The sequence below is a fragment of the Lepisosteus platostomus genome, chromosome 11, assembly GCF_059453375.1.
Source record: "Lepisosteus platostomus isolate fLepPlt1 chromosome 11, fLepPlt1.hap1, whole genome shotgun sequence".
Lineage (NCBI taxonomy): Eukaryota > Metazoa > Chordata > Actinopteri > Semionotiformes > Lepisosteidae > Lepisosteus > Lepisosteus platostomus.
The window spans coordinates 20,537,943-20,556,925 of record NC_142621.1 but is presented as its reverse complement, the minus strand read 5'-3'; the positions used below and the strand labels follow the sequence as shown (position 1 = coordinate 20,556,925).

General features: G+C 36.4%; 1 protein-coding gene across 2 annotated transcripts; it reads left to right on the top strand.

The window, feature by feature from the left end:
- Nucleotides 1-11,440: 11,440 nt before the first annotated feature.
- Nucleotides 11,441-18,472, top strand: LOC148652159 (galectin-1-like). Of its 2 annotated transcripts, none has more exons than XM_088598827.1 (5): nucleotides 11,441-11,571; nucleotides 13,473-13,523; nucleotides 15,902-15,981; nucleotides 16,398-16,569; nucleotides 18,162-18,472. In XM_088598827.1, exons 2-5 carry the CDS (start codon nucleotides 13,518-13,520, stop codon nucleotides 18,306-18,308), a joined length of 405 nt encoding a protein of 134 aa, XP_088454953.1. In that variant the 5' UTR covers nucleotides 11,441-11,571; nucleotides 13,473-13,517; the 3' UTR covers nucleotides 18,309-18,472. The 2 variants fall into 2 exon arrangements, with proteins under 2 accessions (XP_088454953.1, XP_088454954.1); XM_088598828.1 differs by having other exon boundaries at nucleotides 11,467-11,571; nucleotides 13,476-13,523.
- The last annotated feature ends 511 nt before the right edge of the window (nucleotides 18,473-18,983 follow it).

Below are 18,983 nucleotides of genomic sequence, written 5' to 3'. Positions count from 1 at the left end.
AGCACTTCGTAAAAGAAAATGTATTCAAGATAAAAATAAGATAAAAAATTTTAGGTAGTTTTTGGCAATGTAACTATATTGCACATAATGAATTGAAATAAATAAAACAAAACAAACACAAATAAGGATAGGTCTGCATCACAAACTGTTAGCTTACTGTTGCTTTGTCAAGCCAGAAACCCAAACTCTTTTCTTTGATGCAAGAAAGTCTAATTCTTTGGCATAAAATCCTGAACGTCAATGAACGGCAAGTGAATATGCAATAAATTCGGTCGCTTTCTCTGAAAGCTGCTCTTGTAGATCTTTAGCAATCTTGTCCACTCTAGTAGCCATCATATTTCTAGTGAGACTGATGTTTGCGAAAGCAGACTCTGTCTCTGAACACACTATTTCACTGACTTTTAACAGGCACCGCTTTAGAAAATCACCCTCACAGAATGGTCTCCCTAATTTAGCTATTTCTTCAGCCACGAGAAAACTTGCCTTCACCACAGTTACGTGTTACTAGCAAGACGATAGCATTTTTTCTGCTACTAGATTCACAGTGATATCTGTGTGTAAACATAGCCAATCTAATTAGTTTTACTCCAGAGGGGAGGGGAGGACGTTAATACTCAACTGTTGCGTGATGCGAATAGAGCGAAGGACTCATGGGAGTTGGTGTTCCTGCTGTCACAAGACTCATACAATAGACTGGGAAAAGTATTGAAAAGGCCGGATTAAAATGGATTGCGGGCCGAATGAGTTTGTCTTAGAGAATTGGAGTGCCAATCCGTCACTTTCTGCTCATAAGTTCTCTTTTGTGTTTGGAAATGATACTGTTACGCCCTCATCCAACCAGATTCCCATAAGGAAACGCACTCACTCTAATTACACTCCAGCCCCGAGCACTTCTTCTAAATGACACTGTTCCTGTCAATCAACCAACCACGACACTCCATCTATCAACGTACCTTCCTCCACTCACAATATTTAAACCCTCTGAAACCCTCTGCTCTTCACCCAGTATTGGTTGCTCTTCGAAGCAAGATCTATCGAAGATTTAGGCCTTGTTGAAGTATGGAGGGATTTGTACCCTACAGGAAGGGATTATACACATTTTTCTGCACCTGTATAATTCATACAGTAGAATAGACTACTTTCTTATGTATAAATTAGACAGGTCAAGAGTAAAGGACTGTGAAATTGGAACCTTGGATTTGTCTGACCATGCACCAGTTTATCTGACTTAAATCTGGTAAAAAAGAATACTGCTTGGAAGATGAACTGTAGTGTATTGTATGATAATGATGTTAAAGAGCAATATCTGTATGAGATTGATCAGTTTTTGCAGAATAATGATACGGGAGAGGTTTCCCCAGCAATATTATAGGATACAGTTAAACCTGTACTTAGAGGGAAACTTATTTCCATTTGTTCATATGAAAAGAAAAGAAAACAAGCCAAATTAAAATAATTACAACCCGAATTAGAAATGATAGAACACAAACATAAAAAACACCCACTCGCACAATACGTAAACAATTACTGAGAATTAGGGAAGAAATAAATAAATTACAAATTATAGAGGTAGAAACAAATCTAAAATTTCTTAAACAAAGTTATTATGAATCAGAAGCCAAATCAATGAAAATATTAGCAAGAAGATTCTGTGAACAACAATCTACCAATAATCTCCAAAACAGTTAATCCAGTAACCAACCAAATACAATCCAAATCAAAAGAAATACAATCAATCTTTACAGAATACTTTAAAAACTTCTAATTCTAGTTCTAATTTTGAAACTCAGAATAAACAGGATATAGTTCTTTTATTAGAGTCACTTAGCCTGCCAATTTTAAGTGAGGAACAAAATAACATATTATCTAGAGTAATAAATGAGATGAATAATATTGTTTCAGATCTTAAATCTAATAAAGCACCAGGGACAGATGGCTTTCCAAGTGAATTTTATAAGACATTCAAAAAACAGTTGGCTCCCCTTCTCCTGTCCACTTGCAATTGGATAAGAGGTGGAGGGGATTTACCAATCTCTTGGAATGAAGCTATTATTTCTGTTATCCCAAAAGGAGGAAAAGATCTAAATAAATGTGGGTTTTTTTCCAAATTTCCTTACTTAATGTAGACTATAAGATTTATGCTTCAATAATGGCTAAAAGATTAGAAAAAATATTACTTAGATCAAACTGGTTTCATTCAGAACAGACAAATACAAGACAACATTAGACATACCCTTCATATTATGAGGCATATTAATGATCAAAGGAGGGAAGCAATTTTAGTCAGCCTAGATGCAGAAGAAGCCTTTGATCGTGTTAATTGGGAATTGGGAATCAGACATTGGAGAGATTTGGATTTGCTGATGAATTTATCAACATCATAAAAACTAATTATTTAAATCCTATAGCACAAATTAAAATCAATGGACATCTGTCTAAGAGATTTTGTTTGAAAAGTGGTACAAGAAATGGATGTCCCCCTGTCACTTCTTTTGCTTTCTCTATATATAGAACCCTTAACAGAGTGGATAAGACAAGACCCAAAAATTAAAGGTATAGAAATTAAAAGACAAGAACATAAGGTTGCATTGTATGCAGATGATGTCCTGCTACATTTGGATGACCCCAATGAATCAGAGTGATGTATCTTTTGGAAAAATTTGGTCAGCTATCAGGGTACAAATTAAATAGAAAAAAACAGACGTTCTATGTTATAATTATAACCCCATAGATCAAGTAAAAGAAAAATGTAAGTTAAATTGGTTATCATTATTTTCTATTAAGTATTTGTGAGTATATTTGCCAAAGGATTTATCAAAATTATTCAATTTAAATCTTAGTCCTCTCTTATGTAAAATAAAAGATGATTTGGTTGGCTCTTTCATTGGGATCTAGAGTAGAAGTTATTGAAATTAATATTTTGCCACGATTACTATATCTTTTTCAGTCTCTTCCTGTGGAAATTTCATCAGAATAGTTTAGCGAATGGGATAAAATGATTTCAAGATTCATATGGAATGGAAATAAACCAAGAATTAGGTTTAAAACACATACAGTTGTCCAGGGAGAAGCGTAAATTTGCCCTGCCATGTCTAAAGTCATACTACCAAGCAGCTCAGCTTAGAACATTAATATGCTGGTGCGATGGATATTATACTGCAAAATTGAAAGATATGGAGTCTTTGATTATACGTAAATTCCCAATACAGACAGTCCTGGGAGATAGATTTTAAGCAAAAATTATATATATATAACAGCTATATCTTGGATAATTTTACCAATTAAAATTTGGTTTGCGATAAAAAGAGGTGGAGCGGTGGCACAGTAGCTAAGGATCTGTGCTTATGGCTGGAAGGTTGCTGGTTTGAATCCCATGGCTGGCTGAGGGATCCAGCTCTGTTGGGCCTCTGAGCAAAGCCTTTGACCTCAACTGCTCTAGGGGTGCTGTACAATGACTGACCCTGCATTCTGACCCTTAGCTTCTCTCTCTGTCTGTGTCTAGTGGAGAGCAAGATGGGGTAGGTGAAAAGATGAATTCCTAATGCAGGAAATTGTATATGGCTAATAAAGTGATCTTATCTTAAAAACCTGTATCTTGGGGAGAGAGGAAAATTCAAATATTCTTTACTCAGCAGCTTATTAAAAACAGCTCCCATAATGTTCAAACCGATTTTTTACACAGAAGACTGACACAGCTTTGCATTCTGAATCTCTTTTTCTCTGGTTTTATTGAATGTGACACTATGCACTGGGATAGGGGAATGCTGTTCACAAGCCAATAGCATTTAAACCACAGCACCCACAATGCTGTAAGTAAGTGTTTTACACACTAAGCAGGTACTCTAACCTTTCCAAGCCTTGCTTTGGGTTGTGAAAACACTTTTTAATGATTTTTTCAATATGGCACCATTAGACATGCAACACATTGGGACAGGGGGGTCTTCTTCATGACTCAATAGCTTTTGAAATACAACATTCACAATGCTGCAACTAAGTGTTTTACACACCAGACAGCCCCCTCAACTTATACAACCTTGCTTTGGGTTGTAAATACTCTTGATACATTTTTTGGATTGGTTGGTTTTCGCTAACATTGATTTTAATGTAAAATTTTCAGTATTTAATCCATATTGCATTTGTTTAATTAGGTATAATTTTTGTTTATCTGCATTAGGCTGTCATGATATATCTTGTTTCACATTTAATCCTACACTGACTTAGTGTTCTCTTACAGGCACCAGTAACCTAAACAGGAAAGGTGCTATTTGAAGGAATAATTATACCTTTTCTTTACAACCTCAAGATTCACTGTACATTTTCACAAGATACTAATCTATAAAAGCTGCCTAAATTGTTCTATATACAACTACAAGTACAGTTATTGTTTCCCTAAATATGCAATTCAAAATGTAATCATTGTAAAGAATTTAAATTTGAAGACATATGGGAACACATCATATTTTGAATATTTGACTTGTCTACATATTGGAATTGTAAGTGAACCTGAGTTTTACACTGTAAGCCTACATAGAATCCGTACATAAAACTAAATGCCAAACTCAACTGCTGCTTCTTAGCAGAGGAGCATTGACCAGTGTGACTATTACTTGGTTTAATCCTCTACTTTGATGTGTTGGAATCAGATATCAGAAATGTTATGCAGTGTAAAAATGGTATATATTATTGAGTGAAGGTCATGAAAAAACAAATGTAGATGAGTAAATGTTTATATTTTCAGAGTTATATCAGACCTTTTTGAAATTAAAACTTTTTATGAAGACAATTTTTTTTTTCAGTAGTGAAACAAAGTCACAATTGGAAACTAAAGGGGAATTCTTTTTGGATGGAAAGTAGGAAACTCTTCTTTAGAGAAACAGTGGTGGGTGTCTTGAACAGGCTTCCTTGCCAAGTGGTTGAGACCCAACTCAAGGCACCTTCAATAATCGACTGAATAAATATTTTACACTCATCAAATAAACCACCAACTTTTGCACTACTTTTGCATCCCTTCTTCTGTATCATATACATATATACATTTAAATAGCAGAAGTCTTAATCCAGATCCCTGTGGTACTTCATAACTGGAGAAATCACAATCCTTTAATTCTGTTTTCTGTCCATTAATTACTTCTCATTTCAAAAATACACACCACAATTTTACTGTCTGCAACTTAAGAATTAATCATTTATGAGAACTATCCAAATCATTCTGAAAATCTAAATACCCTGTAGACATTGCAGTGGTTCCCAAATTTATCCTTTAATTTAATAAATTGAATTTAATAATTAACTTCACTATATTCAAGGGGATATTTAGTGACCTTATCCTTGTATACCAATTTTTGTGATTGTAAATTTCCAGAAAAGAACAACTCGGGGATAAAGTTTTAGTTTCTGGCCTCACTGAGACATGTTTTTTTTTGTTTGAACCAATATTATTGCACACAGGGACCATTCCATTAATAGTGTGACTTGACAAAGTAATTTTGTGTACCTGAACGAAATAAGGTTCACCCATAGCAAAGCTGTAAACACTTACAAAATCACAAATGAATGTGTTCAGTTTGAGCATTAAACATATGAACAGTTTCACTTTCTGTAAGGAGTTGCTTTGATTTCAGGCAGTAAAAATGGTTCACCACAGTGATGTAGAGTTCCCCCTGGCACTGGCAGGTCAGCAGTCTGATTTTGATTCTGGATTGTGATAGCTGTATCAACTTGATCATAAGTCCCAGGATCAGATAACTATGGTATACTAACTTGGCATTTGTTTTTTACCTGTCCTATGGAGGTTTTCTTTTGTGGAGAGTTCCGTTCTCCTCAGCCAATAAAGCGCTTACTTGTTTTTGCTGTTTTAAAGCGTCACTTGTTTTTACTGAACTACTACTATAGCCAGTACTGGAACAACCACAGCTGATTTTATATTTTATTTATTGTTTATGGTTATGGTAACTAATTAGGCTGATTTGTATCAGTTTTGAGGGGGTAGGATGTCTTCCAATGGTATTGATTCCACACACATCTAGACATGTACACTCAGAACCATAAACTCTTCTTCTGCACATTCACCTGTCCTACACCCGGTAGACAGACAATTATGTGAACCCTCTGACTCCCCCTTAACTCAACATTTCCATCTCAGTTTCATCAGACAGCTGTTTCTATGCATAGCAAGTGATATCTTAAACTTGACTAGCCAAAAATGTTCCCGATCTTAAAAGTTCTACTATAATCTCTGAACACTGATTGTACAGTGTGAAGTTTTCTCTGCTCAATCTTTAAAGCTACTACTCTCTGTAAGCTTTCCCTTATTTCTATGTGCTGTCCTCCTGCCCGGTGTATTGTTAACCCCTGATCATTCCTCACAAGTTCTTTGTATTTGTAAAATATTTGTTTAATTCTGTATTTCAGAGCATGGAGCAACAGTGAATTGATAAGCAATATGCAGAGGATATAGGATTTGCTGTTGTACATATTAGAGACTTTTGAATTATGTGTCAATTATACAAATTTAAAATGTGTTTTGAGATCTCCTAACCCATCATCCCCAGAATCCTTGAAACACTATTTGATCTTTATCTGTGTGACCTTTAGAATTCAAATATTCCCACCCTGAAGCCTCACTTAGCAGTGTTGTAGGTGCTGACTTAGCAAGGTGAATGCAAAGGCTACATTCTACACAGCGATGCAAGACAGAGGCCCATTTGTTCTGTCACTTTGAAATTCAAACAATCATGCCTCGAAACCTCAATATTAAAATTTACAGCAAAAAGTAGCTGTAATTGCATGACAAGGTAACAAAAGTATTGCCAGAGCACTAGCACAAGTGCAGCAGGACAGGACAGTGCTTTGAACAGCATGCATTAAATACAAAGCAGCATCACAAGATGGCAACGTGGTGGCATAGGTCCATGTATGTGGAGCTTGCATGTTCTTCCCAGGTTTATGTGGGTTTCCTCCAGGTCATAACAATGTGTACTCCTCCAAAGTAAAATGGTTGGTCAGGTGCAGTCTGGATGAGAATTATGAAGATTCACAGATGACAGGTGTTTTTTGGAGCATCTGCAGCTCCATTACTTTTCCACCACTTTGCTAAATGTTTATCTTGGTCTCATTTGTTCAAAAAAACAAATTTGGTATAAAATATTATACAAACACTGCTAAAACGCTTACATAAACATACAATGAATTACAGGCATGTGTAAAACAGAATTGAAACACCAGTAAGGAAAGGAAGATTGCAATGGTAGTAAAATAAACATTTTTTTCAGGCTTATAACAGCAAAAGCATGATAAAGGATACAACAGTGTATGTCAAGGTTAATGAAATGGGACAATGAAATGGCTGCTATACTAAATAGCTCATTCAGGCTGAATACTGAGGTAAAAACACTATTACAAAAGAAGAGCGTGTGGGAATAGCAAAGGTTCTAGAAACATGTAAGAGAAACTTATTTCCATGGTGTGATTTGAATCTCTTTTAACAAAATGATAGTTAAACAAGCGATTATTCATAGACTGTTAACACTTACAATGTCCACTCAAAGCAGTGATGAAGCCAACTACAAAATTCTAGTGTAGAGCACATCCATTTGTGTACTAATAAGTCTAACTTATTTAACAACAACCAACAAATGAAATCCGATTATTATGCATATTATTTTTTATGATGTAAGTGTTATGCTTTACTTTAAGGCTCATCTAGAAAATATGAGCAAAGCACCATGTTCCTGACCCTTGCTAGCATTTCAGAGGGATTTGGTGGCTGCGGTGCAAAATACCTAACTAAAGACTTTCCATGACTTTGAATATTTATTAACGTATAGCTCTATTATAAAAATAGTAATATTAGGTTTCATTTTCACTTTCTATGCTCCCCCCATGTTTGTGTGTGTTTCCTCAGGGTGCTCTGGGTACCTCCCACAGTTTGCTCAACAGTGGTATGTTAATTGGCTTCTGGGAGAATTGACCCTGGTGCGAGTGTTTGTGTACTTGATCTATAAGGACAGTGATACAACTGTGATTTTTTCAAAACCCATATCATTGAATGCTTTTAAAGCTGCTGTGACAAATCCGTGTCCAGAATGAGAAACCTGTTCAGCTGTGCCTGTGGCTGGAAGGTTGCCAGTTCAAATCCTGTGGCTGGCAAAGGAATCCTGCTCTGTTAGGCTGCTGAGCAAGGCCCTTAACCCCAACTGCTGCAGGGGTACTATACAATGGCTGACCCTGTGCTCTGACCCCAAGCTTCTCTTCCTGTCTGTGTTTCATGGAGAGCAAGCTGGGGTATGGAAAAAGATTAATTCCTAATTCAAGAAATTGTATAGGGCTAATAAAGTGATGTTATGTTTAAAAAGCTAGCATAGCATTGGTAACCAGCATAGCATTGGTTAGCAGTTTTTTCCATGATCTCAGAGAGTCAAGTCAAAATAAATGCAGATCCATAGCAGATGAATTATGATTTATCATCCCCATTGCAAGATGGACTGCTCCCTGCTGGGACTTCAAAAAGAGATTGAATAAATGTAATGGTGGAGAGGATATAAATTAGTTTAATACAGCTGTGAGCAGCCATATGCTGAACTGCTACTGTATGTCAAACCTAATAACAAAAACAATGTTACAATGTTAGCACTATTTTAGGCATGTTTTTGCTAGTAGAAGTTAACAGGTGAAGGGTATGTTTAGGGAGTAGTAATTTACCATACTGATTCAAAAACAATGTTACAAAATACATTTGTTAGCACTATTTTAGGCGTGTTTTGCTAGAAGAAGTCAAAACTACTAAACTGCATTGTGTTTCTATGAAATACCTTAACATTATCCAAACGTTCATAGAGCATTTAAATCACTGAATGGTCATCACAAACATCTCATCTTAAATACATTATGTCTCACTTTTGCTTTCTGGATGAAATCATCTGTGAAATCATGTGTTGTCTCCCTCATGTTCTCTAGCTTTCTGAGGTTGGAGAATGAACATTCAGCATGAATGAACTTTCTGTGCAAGACAACACAGGTGCAGTGAGAAGGATTCTTATAACCCTACACTATTCTGTCATGATAGTGTACAAACGTTCATTCTCTTATGCTATTAAAAATGACACAATGTTTTCTACTCTGGAGACTTTTGTACATGTCACTGAGTACATTCAAGCTGGTCTTCAGCCTTGTCACTAACAATTGCAAACTTGTAAATTTGTGTCAGATACTCTTTATCTGACTCAGACCTTAACCCAAGACTAGTCATGATGTTATTGAAAAACTTTGTTGAGTAATTTTTTATATATATATATCCACCTCGGTGAACAAAATAAATTGCTTACCTCATCAATTCACCTTAATCAGTTCCTCACTTTCTATAGATTCTCAGGCCCATTGATTCTCAATTTAACTGATTTGCTCACTCAAGAATTGTTAGACCCAGATGAATGTCATTAAAATGTTTCAGATTTTCAAAGCTATGTTCTTTTGTGTCAAAGTCAAAACAAGCAGTGCTATTTCATACAAAAATCCTGTCAGCGTACTGTAGTTCGAAGTAACATATCTCTGGTATGTTGCCCTTAGGCACTACCTTGTGGTTCTGAAAGGCTGTAGACATTGAGCAGCAGGACGTTGTTTCTTTTAAAGTTTTTAGACTGGCTGGATTCGTTGAAAAGTATGAGGGATAAGAAGTTCTGGATAGACAGATTTTTTGCATTAAATTGTGTGCAATAAAATTAAAGAGTATATACTTTATACACTGAGTATCCAGATTCTTCATGTTTGACCCTTTCTTATACATCAGACATTAACATCACTGACATCATCGTCCATCGACAATTTTGCAGCAGCGCAGCCTTCACTCTGATAAACAGTTTATTAGCGTGAATGAGAGGGATCTTACTGAATCCCCAAAATATTCAGCAACTTAAACATTATCTTTAATGGTCCTTAAAAAAATAAATATTTGCTTGAATTCTCTTTGTAGCAGTGTTTTAAGTTTGGGAACATCCCCAGCATATAAATGAAGCAGCTGTACAAAAGGGGTCAATGTAAGGTCATTTCTTATGATGCTAAAACCTGCTATGATGATCTTTAGCGAAGAAAATTTTGTAAGCTGTATATCACTTTCTTTGCCTGCCAACATAAGACTGCCAACATGTTTTTCCATTGCCAAGGCATTATGAATTGTAACTATTTTATAGAAACCTTATAATGCTTTCTTCCATGAGCAAAACCCACAAAAGCTGCTAATGATTCTTTATCTTTACTTATAGATACCAGAGGATTCCAGCAATCAGATTTTTTTCCAGCACAGAGCAGAAAACATTATCTTTAGCTATGACTATAGTGCGTTTTGCAGAGCTCAGACAACTCATCAGTCTGTTCCATATAACTGAAGGGTCTATGGATCGTGACTTCATCAAACTCAAACACAAATGAATCAGAAAGAGCATTACTTTTAAATATAAACTTATCAAACCCAAAACTGTCATTACTGAAATACTCATTGAATTACTTAACCATTTGTTCATTATCTGTCACCATAGTAATGAGTCAAACAGTAAATTAGTGGAAAATCTTAGGATTGCGTAAGAGGTCAGAGAATTGATGTTTGTAACAGCTCACTTTGGAGCTTCTAATGGCTTGTGCGTATTTATTTCTAATTTGTCTGCAAAACAAATGATCAATGGGACTCATAGAGGTTCTACCATTTCACCAAACTAGATTATTTTCCTTAATTATAACTGAAAGCTCAGGAGTTTAACCAAAGGGTAATACAATTTAATTCTAAATTTCATAACTGGTCTATACTTGTGGTTTAACAATAACAGTTCTAAACCTTACGGCACTCTTAATACAAATCCAACAATTATTTGATTAAAGAACAAGTAATAGGTTTATTCCATACTGAAATGAGAAGAAAGAAAACAATGTTTCGGCTGTGGAGCCCTCTTCTTCTTCACCCGAAGAAGGCTCCAGAGTGGAAACATTGTGTTTTCTTTCTTCTCTTTTTAGCCTGGAATAAACCTATTACTTGTTCCTTTGCAGCCCTAGTAGATCCTAGTAAAAATTGCTGCTAGCAGATGATATACTTGCTTTATGCAGTGTAAGTAAGAGCAGGAAATTAAAATCCCAAACTTATTTTTTTAATCAAGCTATCCTATCTGTCAAAGACAGAAGTTCAAACCAAAGTAAACAGTGTAAGTGAAGTGCAAAATGCAGAAAGTGCAAAGTTTCACATCTTCAGTGCTATAAAATTTCAAATGAAACAGATCATATAGTCCTAATCTGGAGGACTGGAGACACTTATTTTTTTCTGCTGGCACTGGTAATTAAATAATAAATTAAACATAGCTGCTTTACAGTATAAATTAAGCAGCCAAAAAAGAGGGTGTGGCAGGAAGAATTCAGGTGGGGCTGGAAACACAAATTTCAGCCAATAACCACAGAATTTACCAAAAAAGGTAGAAACAGTGGTTTCATCCAGTGTGCTAACACTGTATAAATAATGTAGAAACAGAAGTACCTGCATAACCACCTGAGAGACCTGGAACAACACTTGGAAGAAGCTGTCAGGAGCTCAGAACTGTGAGTAATCCTTTTAATAAGATAAGAGCATTAATGTTAGAGATTATAGCATGTAACCTTTCAATTGCAATTGACTCGTGTGGGGGCCTGATCCCTGAGGTGACTGCTGCCTTTTCATTGGGGGGACTTGGTTGTTAAACTTCCTGCCTGGTGTCCTACTGGGTTTCAGTTTGACCATGTAAGAAATGACTAAATGAGATTGATTAAATGAGTATACTCTATGATTTGAAATGACAATATATAGATAAAACTTCATTGCATTTGCAGTACATTTTCAAATTTCTGTACACTGCAAACATGCTTGACAATGGTCTCATTATTTTGGTATATTTTGTTGATACAACCAGCTATATCCAAGATAAATTATATTTGCTAATGGTCCACAGAAACAATTAATTCATTGAAAAACAAAATCTTGCTACAGTGAACAGCTATATTCAATAGTGACTGAGCCACTCCAAGCGATCATCATTAAACTAGATTTCATAGGTGTGGACCATAGCATAAAAACAGGAACAGATATGCTGAGAAAAGAAATTGAGATCAGGACAGACAGGAAGGACAGTCATCATCCTCCTCTTCATTAAAAGTATGAGAGCTACCAGAAACCGGATTCTCTTCAGGTAATCTGAATGCTGTGTTACTACCAGATATTCAGCTTCAATATATAGGAGAGCTTGCTGTCTGATTAATCTGGAAATTACCCTTATTGTTGAATCCAGAAAATGAAAACGTTTCTCCTATTAAGTGTCTTTCTGCAGAAAAAGTAAATTGGTTCTTATTCATTACCGATTCTGCACTTTGTATGTCTGAAGAAGGTTGGGCTCTGATAGTCACTGACTTGCAAATATGTGTATATAGTAGTAAAATAGTAGTAGAACGTTTGTGTTGTATAGCTGTGTTATTTCTCATAATAAATATTTGTTTGCTCAGTCTTAGTATTGGCTAATCACTCTCTTATTACAGCTTGCCACAGGATATAGAACAAGTATGTTGTGTAATGCTCGGTAATCCCTAAACATGGTGAAATTATTAATATTTATAATTTGCTTGTATATCAAGTTGTAATCAAGAGCTGATATTTATACTAATTTAATAATTTTGTCACACACCTGATTTGTAACACTATTATTCCAGGCATGTGTTTGATAAAGTTTCATTCAAGAAAGTAATCAAATATGCCCTTGTCTGTGGATTACATGAATGTTGAATTAACATTGTATAGTATTGGTATAAACTTCTGAAATTTGCTTATTTGTGCACCATATTCACTATGCTGAACAAGCAGATAAAATCACAGCCTTCGAATCAAGATGATGATTTTGGGAAAAATATTTGAACAGGAGAATCTTTTATACGTTTGAAAATCCTATAGATTTTTCTTATATTTATATTCTATATATTTTTGGGAGAAGCTGTGAGATTTTCCTAGTTAATAAGTGAGCACATTAAGTCATTGTTTGACACATTTCAGTTATATTTATCACCTTAAAAATGTCCACGAATGAGAAACGAATGTATCTCTTTGTGAATTACAATAAGAAGTTTACCTTTCCATCACCGCAAGAGGATGGGATAATTGATCTATGGAAACATGGAAATAGTATTGTCTCCCAGGTCTATGGGAAAACTAGTTGTAGGAGTATCATGTGTTCACCTTAAAGGAGGACCTCCTGCTGAAAGAGATGGCAAGGGATATTTCAACAGAAAAACATAGTCTTTTCTTAATTCCTGTAGGTTTGAAGTCTGCTACTATCACACCTGTTACAAAATGTGGCTAGGACTTACAGGTACTTGAAATCTACCATCCTATTACTAACCCTATAATGAGTGCTGCCAGCTCAATCATCTAATGGATAATGTATCTGTTTCAACAATCACTTATTCCTTCCTTTTTCTAGCAGAAGATTTTCTGCTCAGTTCCCACCTTAATCTGCTACCACAACATGGCGGTAAGACCAGCTAATTTTTTCTTCTGTTTCACTCGTTTACAAATTACTCTTCTTCTACAGTATCTCTTGACGTAAAATGCTTTGTGATGGAATTTCAAATATTGAAGTATTAGCCTTGTAATCACTTTTTTGAGCATAGCAATGATTGATTGGGTTTCTTTACAACAACTCCGTGTAGCAGCAGAAGCTTCAGCCACTACATGGGCTGAAATGTATGAAAGTTATGAAAGTTAATGTTAGATGTTTTTTTCCATTAAAATTAAAAAAAAGTCATAAACTGTTACTTTTCAATATCATGCTGAAAGTATGAAAATGTCCAAATATATGATTGAATATTGACTGAATATATATGAAATAAATTTTTCCGTACTGTAACATTTGTAACATTTATGACATCATAATAATAATTGTTAGTTAAACAGAAGTAGCCAGAGATGGGAAAGGAGCTAATTTATAATGTAGTTACTCCTGGAGTAGTAATGTGCTTGGCTATAAATGCATCTTACATCTGGGAACCCACTGAATTTAAGCAGGTGTGAGACTGGTCAGTACCTGGATGGGAGGTCTCTTGGGAAATAACTAATGTTGCTGCTGGAAGAGGTGTGGTTGGGGCCAGCAGGGGGTGCTCATTCTGCGTGGGTGCTGATGCCTCAGTGTAGTGACAGGGACACTATAAAATAAAAAGTAAAACTGAGGTCCTGACTCTCTGTGGTCATTAAAAATCCCACGGCATTTCTTGAAAAGAGTAGGGGTTGTGACCCCAGCGTCCTGGCTAAATTTCCCGTTGGCCTTGGCCAATCATGGTCTCCTAATAATCCCCATCTATGAATTGTCTTCATCACTCTGTTCTCCTCCCTACTGGTAACTGTTGTGTGGTGTGTGTTCTGGCACACTATGGCTGCCGTCACATCATCTAGGTGGGTGCTCCACATTGATGGTGGTGGAGGAGAGTCCCCATTTTCTGTAAAGAGTTTTGAGTGTCCAGAAAAGCGCCTTATAAGTATAAGCAATTTTTATTCATTATTATCATTATTATTATAAAGTGGGCTTTGCAGTATTATTCTCTGGAAAGGAAGTTTATCTTGGTCACAGTTCATGCCCCATTCACCTGGAAGCACTTGGAAAAGGCAAATAAATGCCTGAATGGGGTTTTGGTTCACGGTGCTCCAGCCCTACAATTTTGATGTATTCTACAGGGGCTTGTTGTCTGTACGGCAATGCTAATGCTATTTCCAAAATCCACAGCCTCAGATATAGGTTCCAAGAGAGAGCATTAGGATTGTCATGCAGCCAACCATATACAGTATCTGTGCAGATATAGGTTAACTCTGTGAGAAATGGGTGAGCACTGGTTGTAAAGGAGCAGTCTCAGAGTAGTTTCCATAGCTTAAACATAAATGACAGGGCTCAAGTGTCATGGAGTGGACTTGAGTTTGTATTGCTGGCAGTGCTTCTCCAGCGCATTCAATGGGTCTGTTCCTATTAACAGTTCTACACTATCAGTTCACATTGCCTGTTCTAATTAGAGTCTTCAGGTTCATGTCTGTTTTTCTCTCTTAGACTAACATTTTCTAACTGGCTTGGGTCAGTTCCCTTCTGGCGCACAATTCACCAATAGAAAGGCACATTTGGAAATTTTAAGATGAAACCCCAAACCTATTTTCTTGCAACCACTTCTGTACTGTCACATGAGTAATACCTATTAAATCCAGCATAACATTTTAAACAGTTACCACAGTAGATGGCACTGGGACAGCTTTTTCAAATTAATTCCCCAGCATGGTGACAGCACTGTAAGAGAGACCATTCTTTGTACGAGACATTAAATTGAAGGTCTTATTACTTGTGATTGGTAGCAATATTGTAATCCTCCTAATTTTATCCATGTGGTACTCCACTGATTACACCCCACCACCCTATGTGAGTAACCATTCAAACCTTATTTATACTCACATTCGTTTTCTGTTACTCACTTATCAATCCAAGCACATGCCTGACATTTAATAACCTGTATTTTGACACTGATATTTTAGTCCTTTACACATCTATTTAATTGATTCATTTTGATCATTATATCATGAGTTTTGGTTGAAACTCAAAGATGATGACCAGTTTGAAGAATGCAAAATGTAAATGCAATTTTCAGTTGACAGAAAATTAAGGAAATGTTCATCTTTTTAGAATATAGATCAGACAACTCTATAGTATTACAGGATATTCATAATGAACTGGCAGCTATGGGAGATCTCCAGATGTGCTGATGGATATCACTCCAGCAATGTTTAGAGGTCACTCTTCAGGTAAGGCGGTGTGTTAGTACGATGCATCATTTCAGGTCTTCTTTCCTTAATGTACACCTGTGTGTGCTATGGTGACAGGAACTAACACTGACGAATGCAGTCCTGAAAGATGGCAGCATCATCAAAATCAAAGGGAATATATCCCAAGATGCCGACAGGTATGTCACTGTTTTGTATTTGTTTTATTTAATATCCAGGTCTGAGGGACAATCTCCTTGATATCTCAACATTAACAGCAGGCAACATCAGATTTGTAAATCACCTTCTTATATAATTGTATATCCAGAGAATTTTACATGGTTATTTCACATTTCCATTGCATTTGGAATCACCTCCTTTTGCTCTGCTTTATGATTATGTTACCATTCCTTCACTGGATTACCATTATTAATCATAGTTAAGTGTTGAGATTTAGCCTGCAAATCCCTCGTGTGAGATCATCATTGCTTGGGAGATCAGAGGAAGAACTACAGTGAAATATGAGGGAAAGGGAAGATGTGTCTTTGGAATTGTCAATAGAGAGAAACATATTGCCCCATAAATAGGGATTTACCCACACTAATGTTATCCTCAGATTCAGTATTAACCTGGGGAGTGATGCGCAGAACCTGGCATTTCACTTCAACCCCCGTTTCCAAGACAACCCTGATGGAGGTGTAATTGTCTGCAACTCAATGTCAAAAGGGAGCTGGCAAGCAGAAGGCGTTATTCCAGTTTTCCCCTTCAAAAAGGGAACTGACACTGAGGTAAGAGCCAGAGATAAATCAAGTTCTCTGTATCATCAGTGTCTCTTTCAAGTCCCTGTTTCAGTTTTTGTCTTTTGTTTGCTACCTCTCTCTTTATCTCACTCTTTGCAGGTCAGTGAAGCCTATGTTTGAGGTGTTACCCACCTCTCTCGCCTATCCTAGACATGCCCACTTTTATATCACTGTGAGCACAGGCCATCATGGCAACCCCTACAACAAGTATATAAGAAAGTTTACTAAAATTGATGGTTGTTCGGCCCATCTAGCCAGTCTGTTAGGTAGTCAGTAGCTAAGTGACTCCAAGCTTTCACTCAGTTGTTTCTTCTAAGAAGCCAGGGTATCAGCTTTGATAAATAACTTCCTTAAATTGATATTATGGGGGCTTATTAGTATAAGTAGTTGAGCCACTGTAAATTTTATTTAAATAGTATCTGATGTTTGCTTTTATAGCGATTTGCTTTTATAATGTGTGAGCATTTTAACTCACACATGCTATGTTATAAGTTACAAGTTATAACACATGATGTGGTGTTATGCGTGGTGTGTGCAGTGTGAAGGTGGAACCCTTGCAACCATAGCTGAAGGGATTGAGTAGGAGTGAGCCACAGGTGTGGTGTGGTTTAAGACCGTGCTGAACACTTCCCTGAGGGGGAGCGAGCAGGATTCAGTCCTGAGTTGACTACAGGTGAGAGAAAGGATGTGAGAGCTTTAATGGGTGATGTTTTAACCCAGGTGGTTAGTCTCATCAGACCCTTGCTGTGATGACATAGAGTGAGGAGTGGTTATGTGCTGTATGTAATCTTGCAGGTACATGTCTTTATCGTGTTGGAACTCACAAACGTTTGATTTGTTTTTGGAAGAGTTCTTTGGAGGACTAAACGTTTCATTTTAAAGTTTTTTTTGTTTTGTTTTGTGTATCTTATGTGGGCTGATGAAGTGCTTGACCTGCAAGCTGTTGTGAAAAGGAAGGAAAATGTTTTTTCTTTTGTTTTTCCGCAATATACCTCTCACAGTAATAACAAATATTCATGTTTAAATTAGAATTACTGAAAATTATTGCTCTTTTGTATTTGCTTGGTTCTTCCTCGCTTTCTTTGGTACTTTGGACTTCTTGACAACCCAAGTACAGTATTTTCTCCAAATTGAGTTTTTTGGGGGCCTAGTCTCTAGGGATATAGATTTAAGCAAATCAGGTTAAGTCAAATCTCATTGTACCTAAATACTCAGTAAATATACTCAAAGTATTTAACTGTACCATGTAGCATAACATTTGATCATGAGAGCAAAGATAATTCAATAGGCAGTGTTAGTAGTTCTGTGTTCAACACTTCCAGCAACAAGCACCTAATCTACTATAAAACCACGCACATTATTTTAAACACTGAAGAGAGCCCTGTTTACTATAACTAAAGTTCGGAAATTCTGTTAACTGCTGTTTCTGAATGCAGTGTGAATGGAGTTACATTCAATCAATTGTTACAATCAATTGTTCTTTAACACTATAACGCTTTCTTTAATTTACAAACAGACCACACATATTCCTCACAAATGCGGAACCAACTGATTGATCTCTCCTTTTTCCTCTTCTGCAGTTAACTGTAAGAGTGAAGAGCAGTATGTTTGAAGTGGAATGCCCTGAAAACGTGAAGGTGGAATTTCCTGACCGCTTGCATCTACCATCACTGACCTATGTCTTTGTTTGTGGGAACTTCAATGTCACCTTCTTTGAGATCCATTAATCTCCTGGCAATTCAATGGCCTGAACCTGTGCTTTAAGTCCCTCTGCTGCTTAATGTCTATTCTACTGATTTGTGACCAGGATGTTATTTCTCAGCCAGGAAGGTTTTAGACCCAAGCTTGTTTGGAAACATCTTGGAAAACATTAAACTACTAAAACATCTCATGGAGTGTCAGCTTCTCCTGGTGTACTCTCAGTGATGATTCATTAGGTAGAGGAAATCCTAAATAAAAAGACACAAACAACAAACTGCATTAAATGATCTTTGTATAAATAGTAAAAAGCTACTGTAACTTTTCTAGAGGCAGTTACATCTTGCTCACAGATATTATAGCGTCATTTAACATTTGTGACATTTAAACTTTTCAGTTTGTGTGTTTATAACTTGTCCTATTTCTATCTATTAAATATCCTGACAAAGCAGACACATGGAGATGAAAATGAGATGCTTTGAAAAGTTAGTCAGATCCTTACACAGTTTTCACATTTTGTTGATATAAAACTTACTGCCATGACACTTTTAAGTATAAATGAGTATTTATTATATGTGTAACAGTTCTTGGGGTTTCCAACCTTGCCAATCCTGCCCTGCCAGTTCGTCCCTCACTGCCTGGACACGAACCCTGGTCTCCGGCATCACACAACAGGGAACTTGCCAGCTGAGCTAAAGGAGATC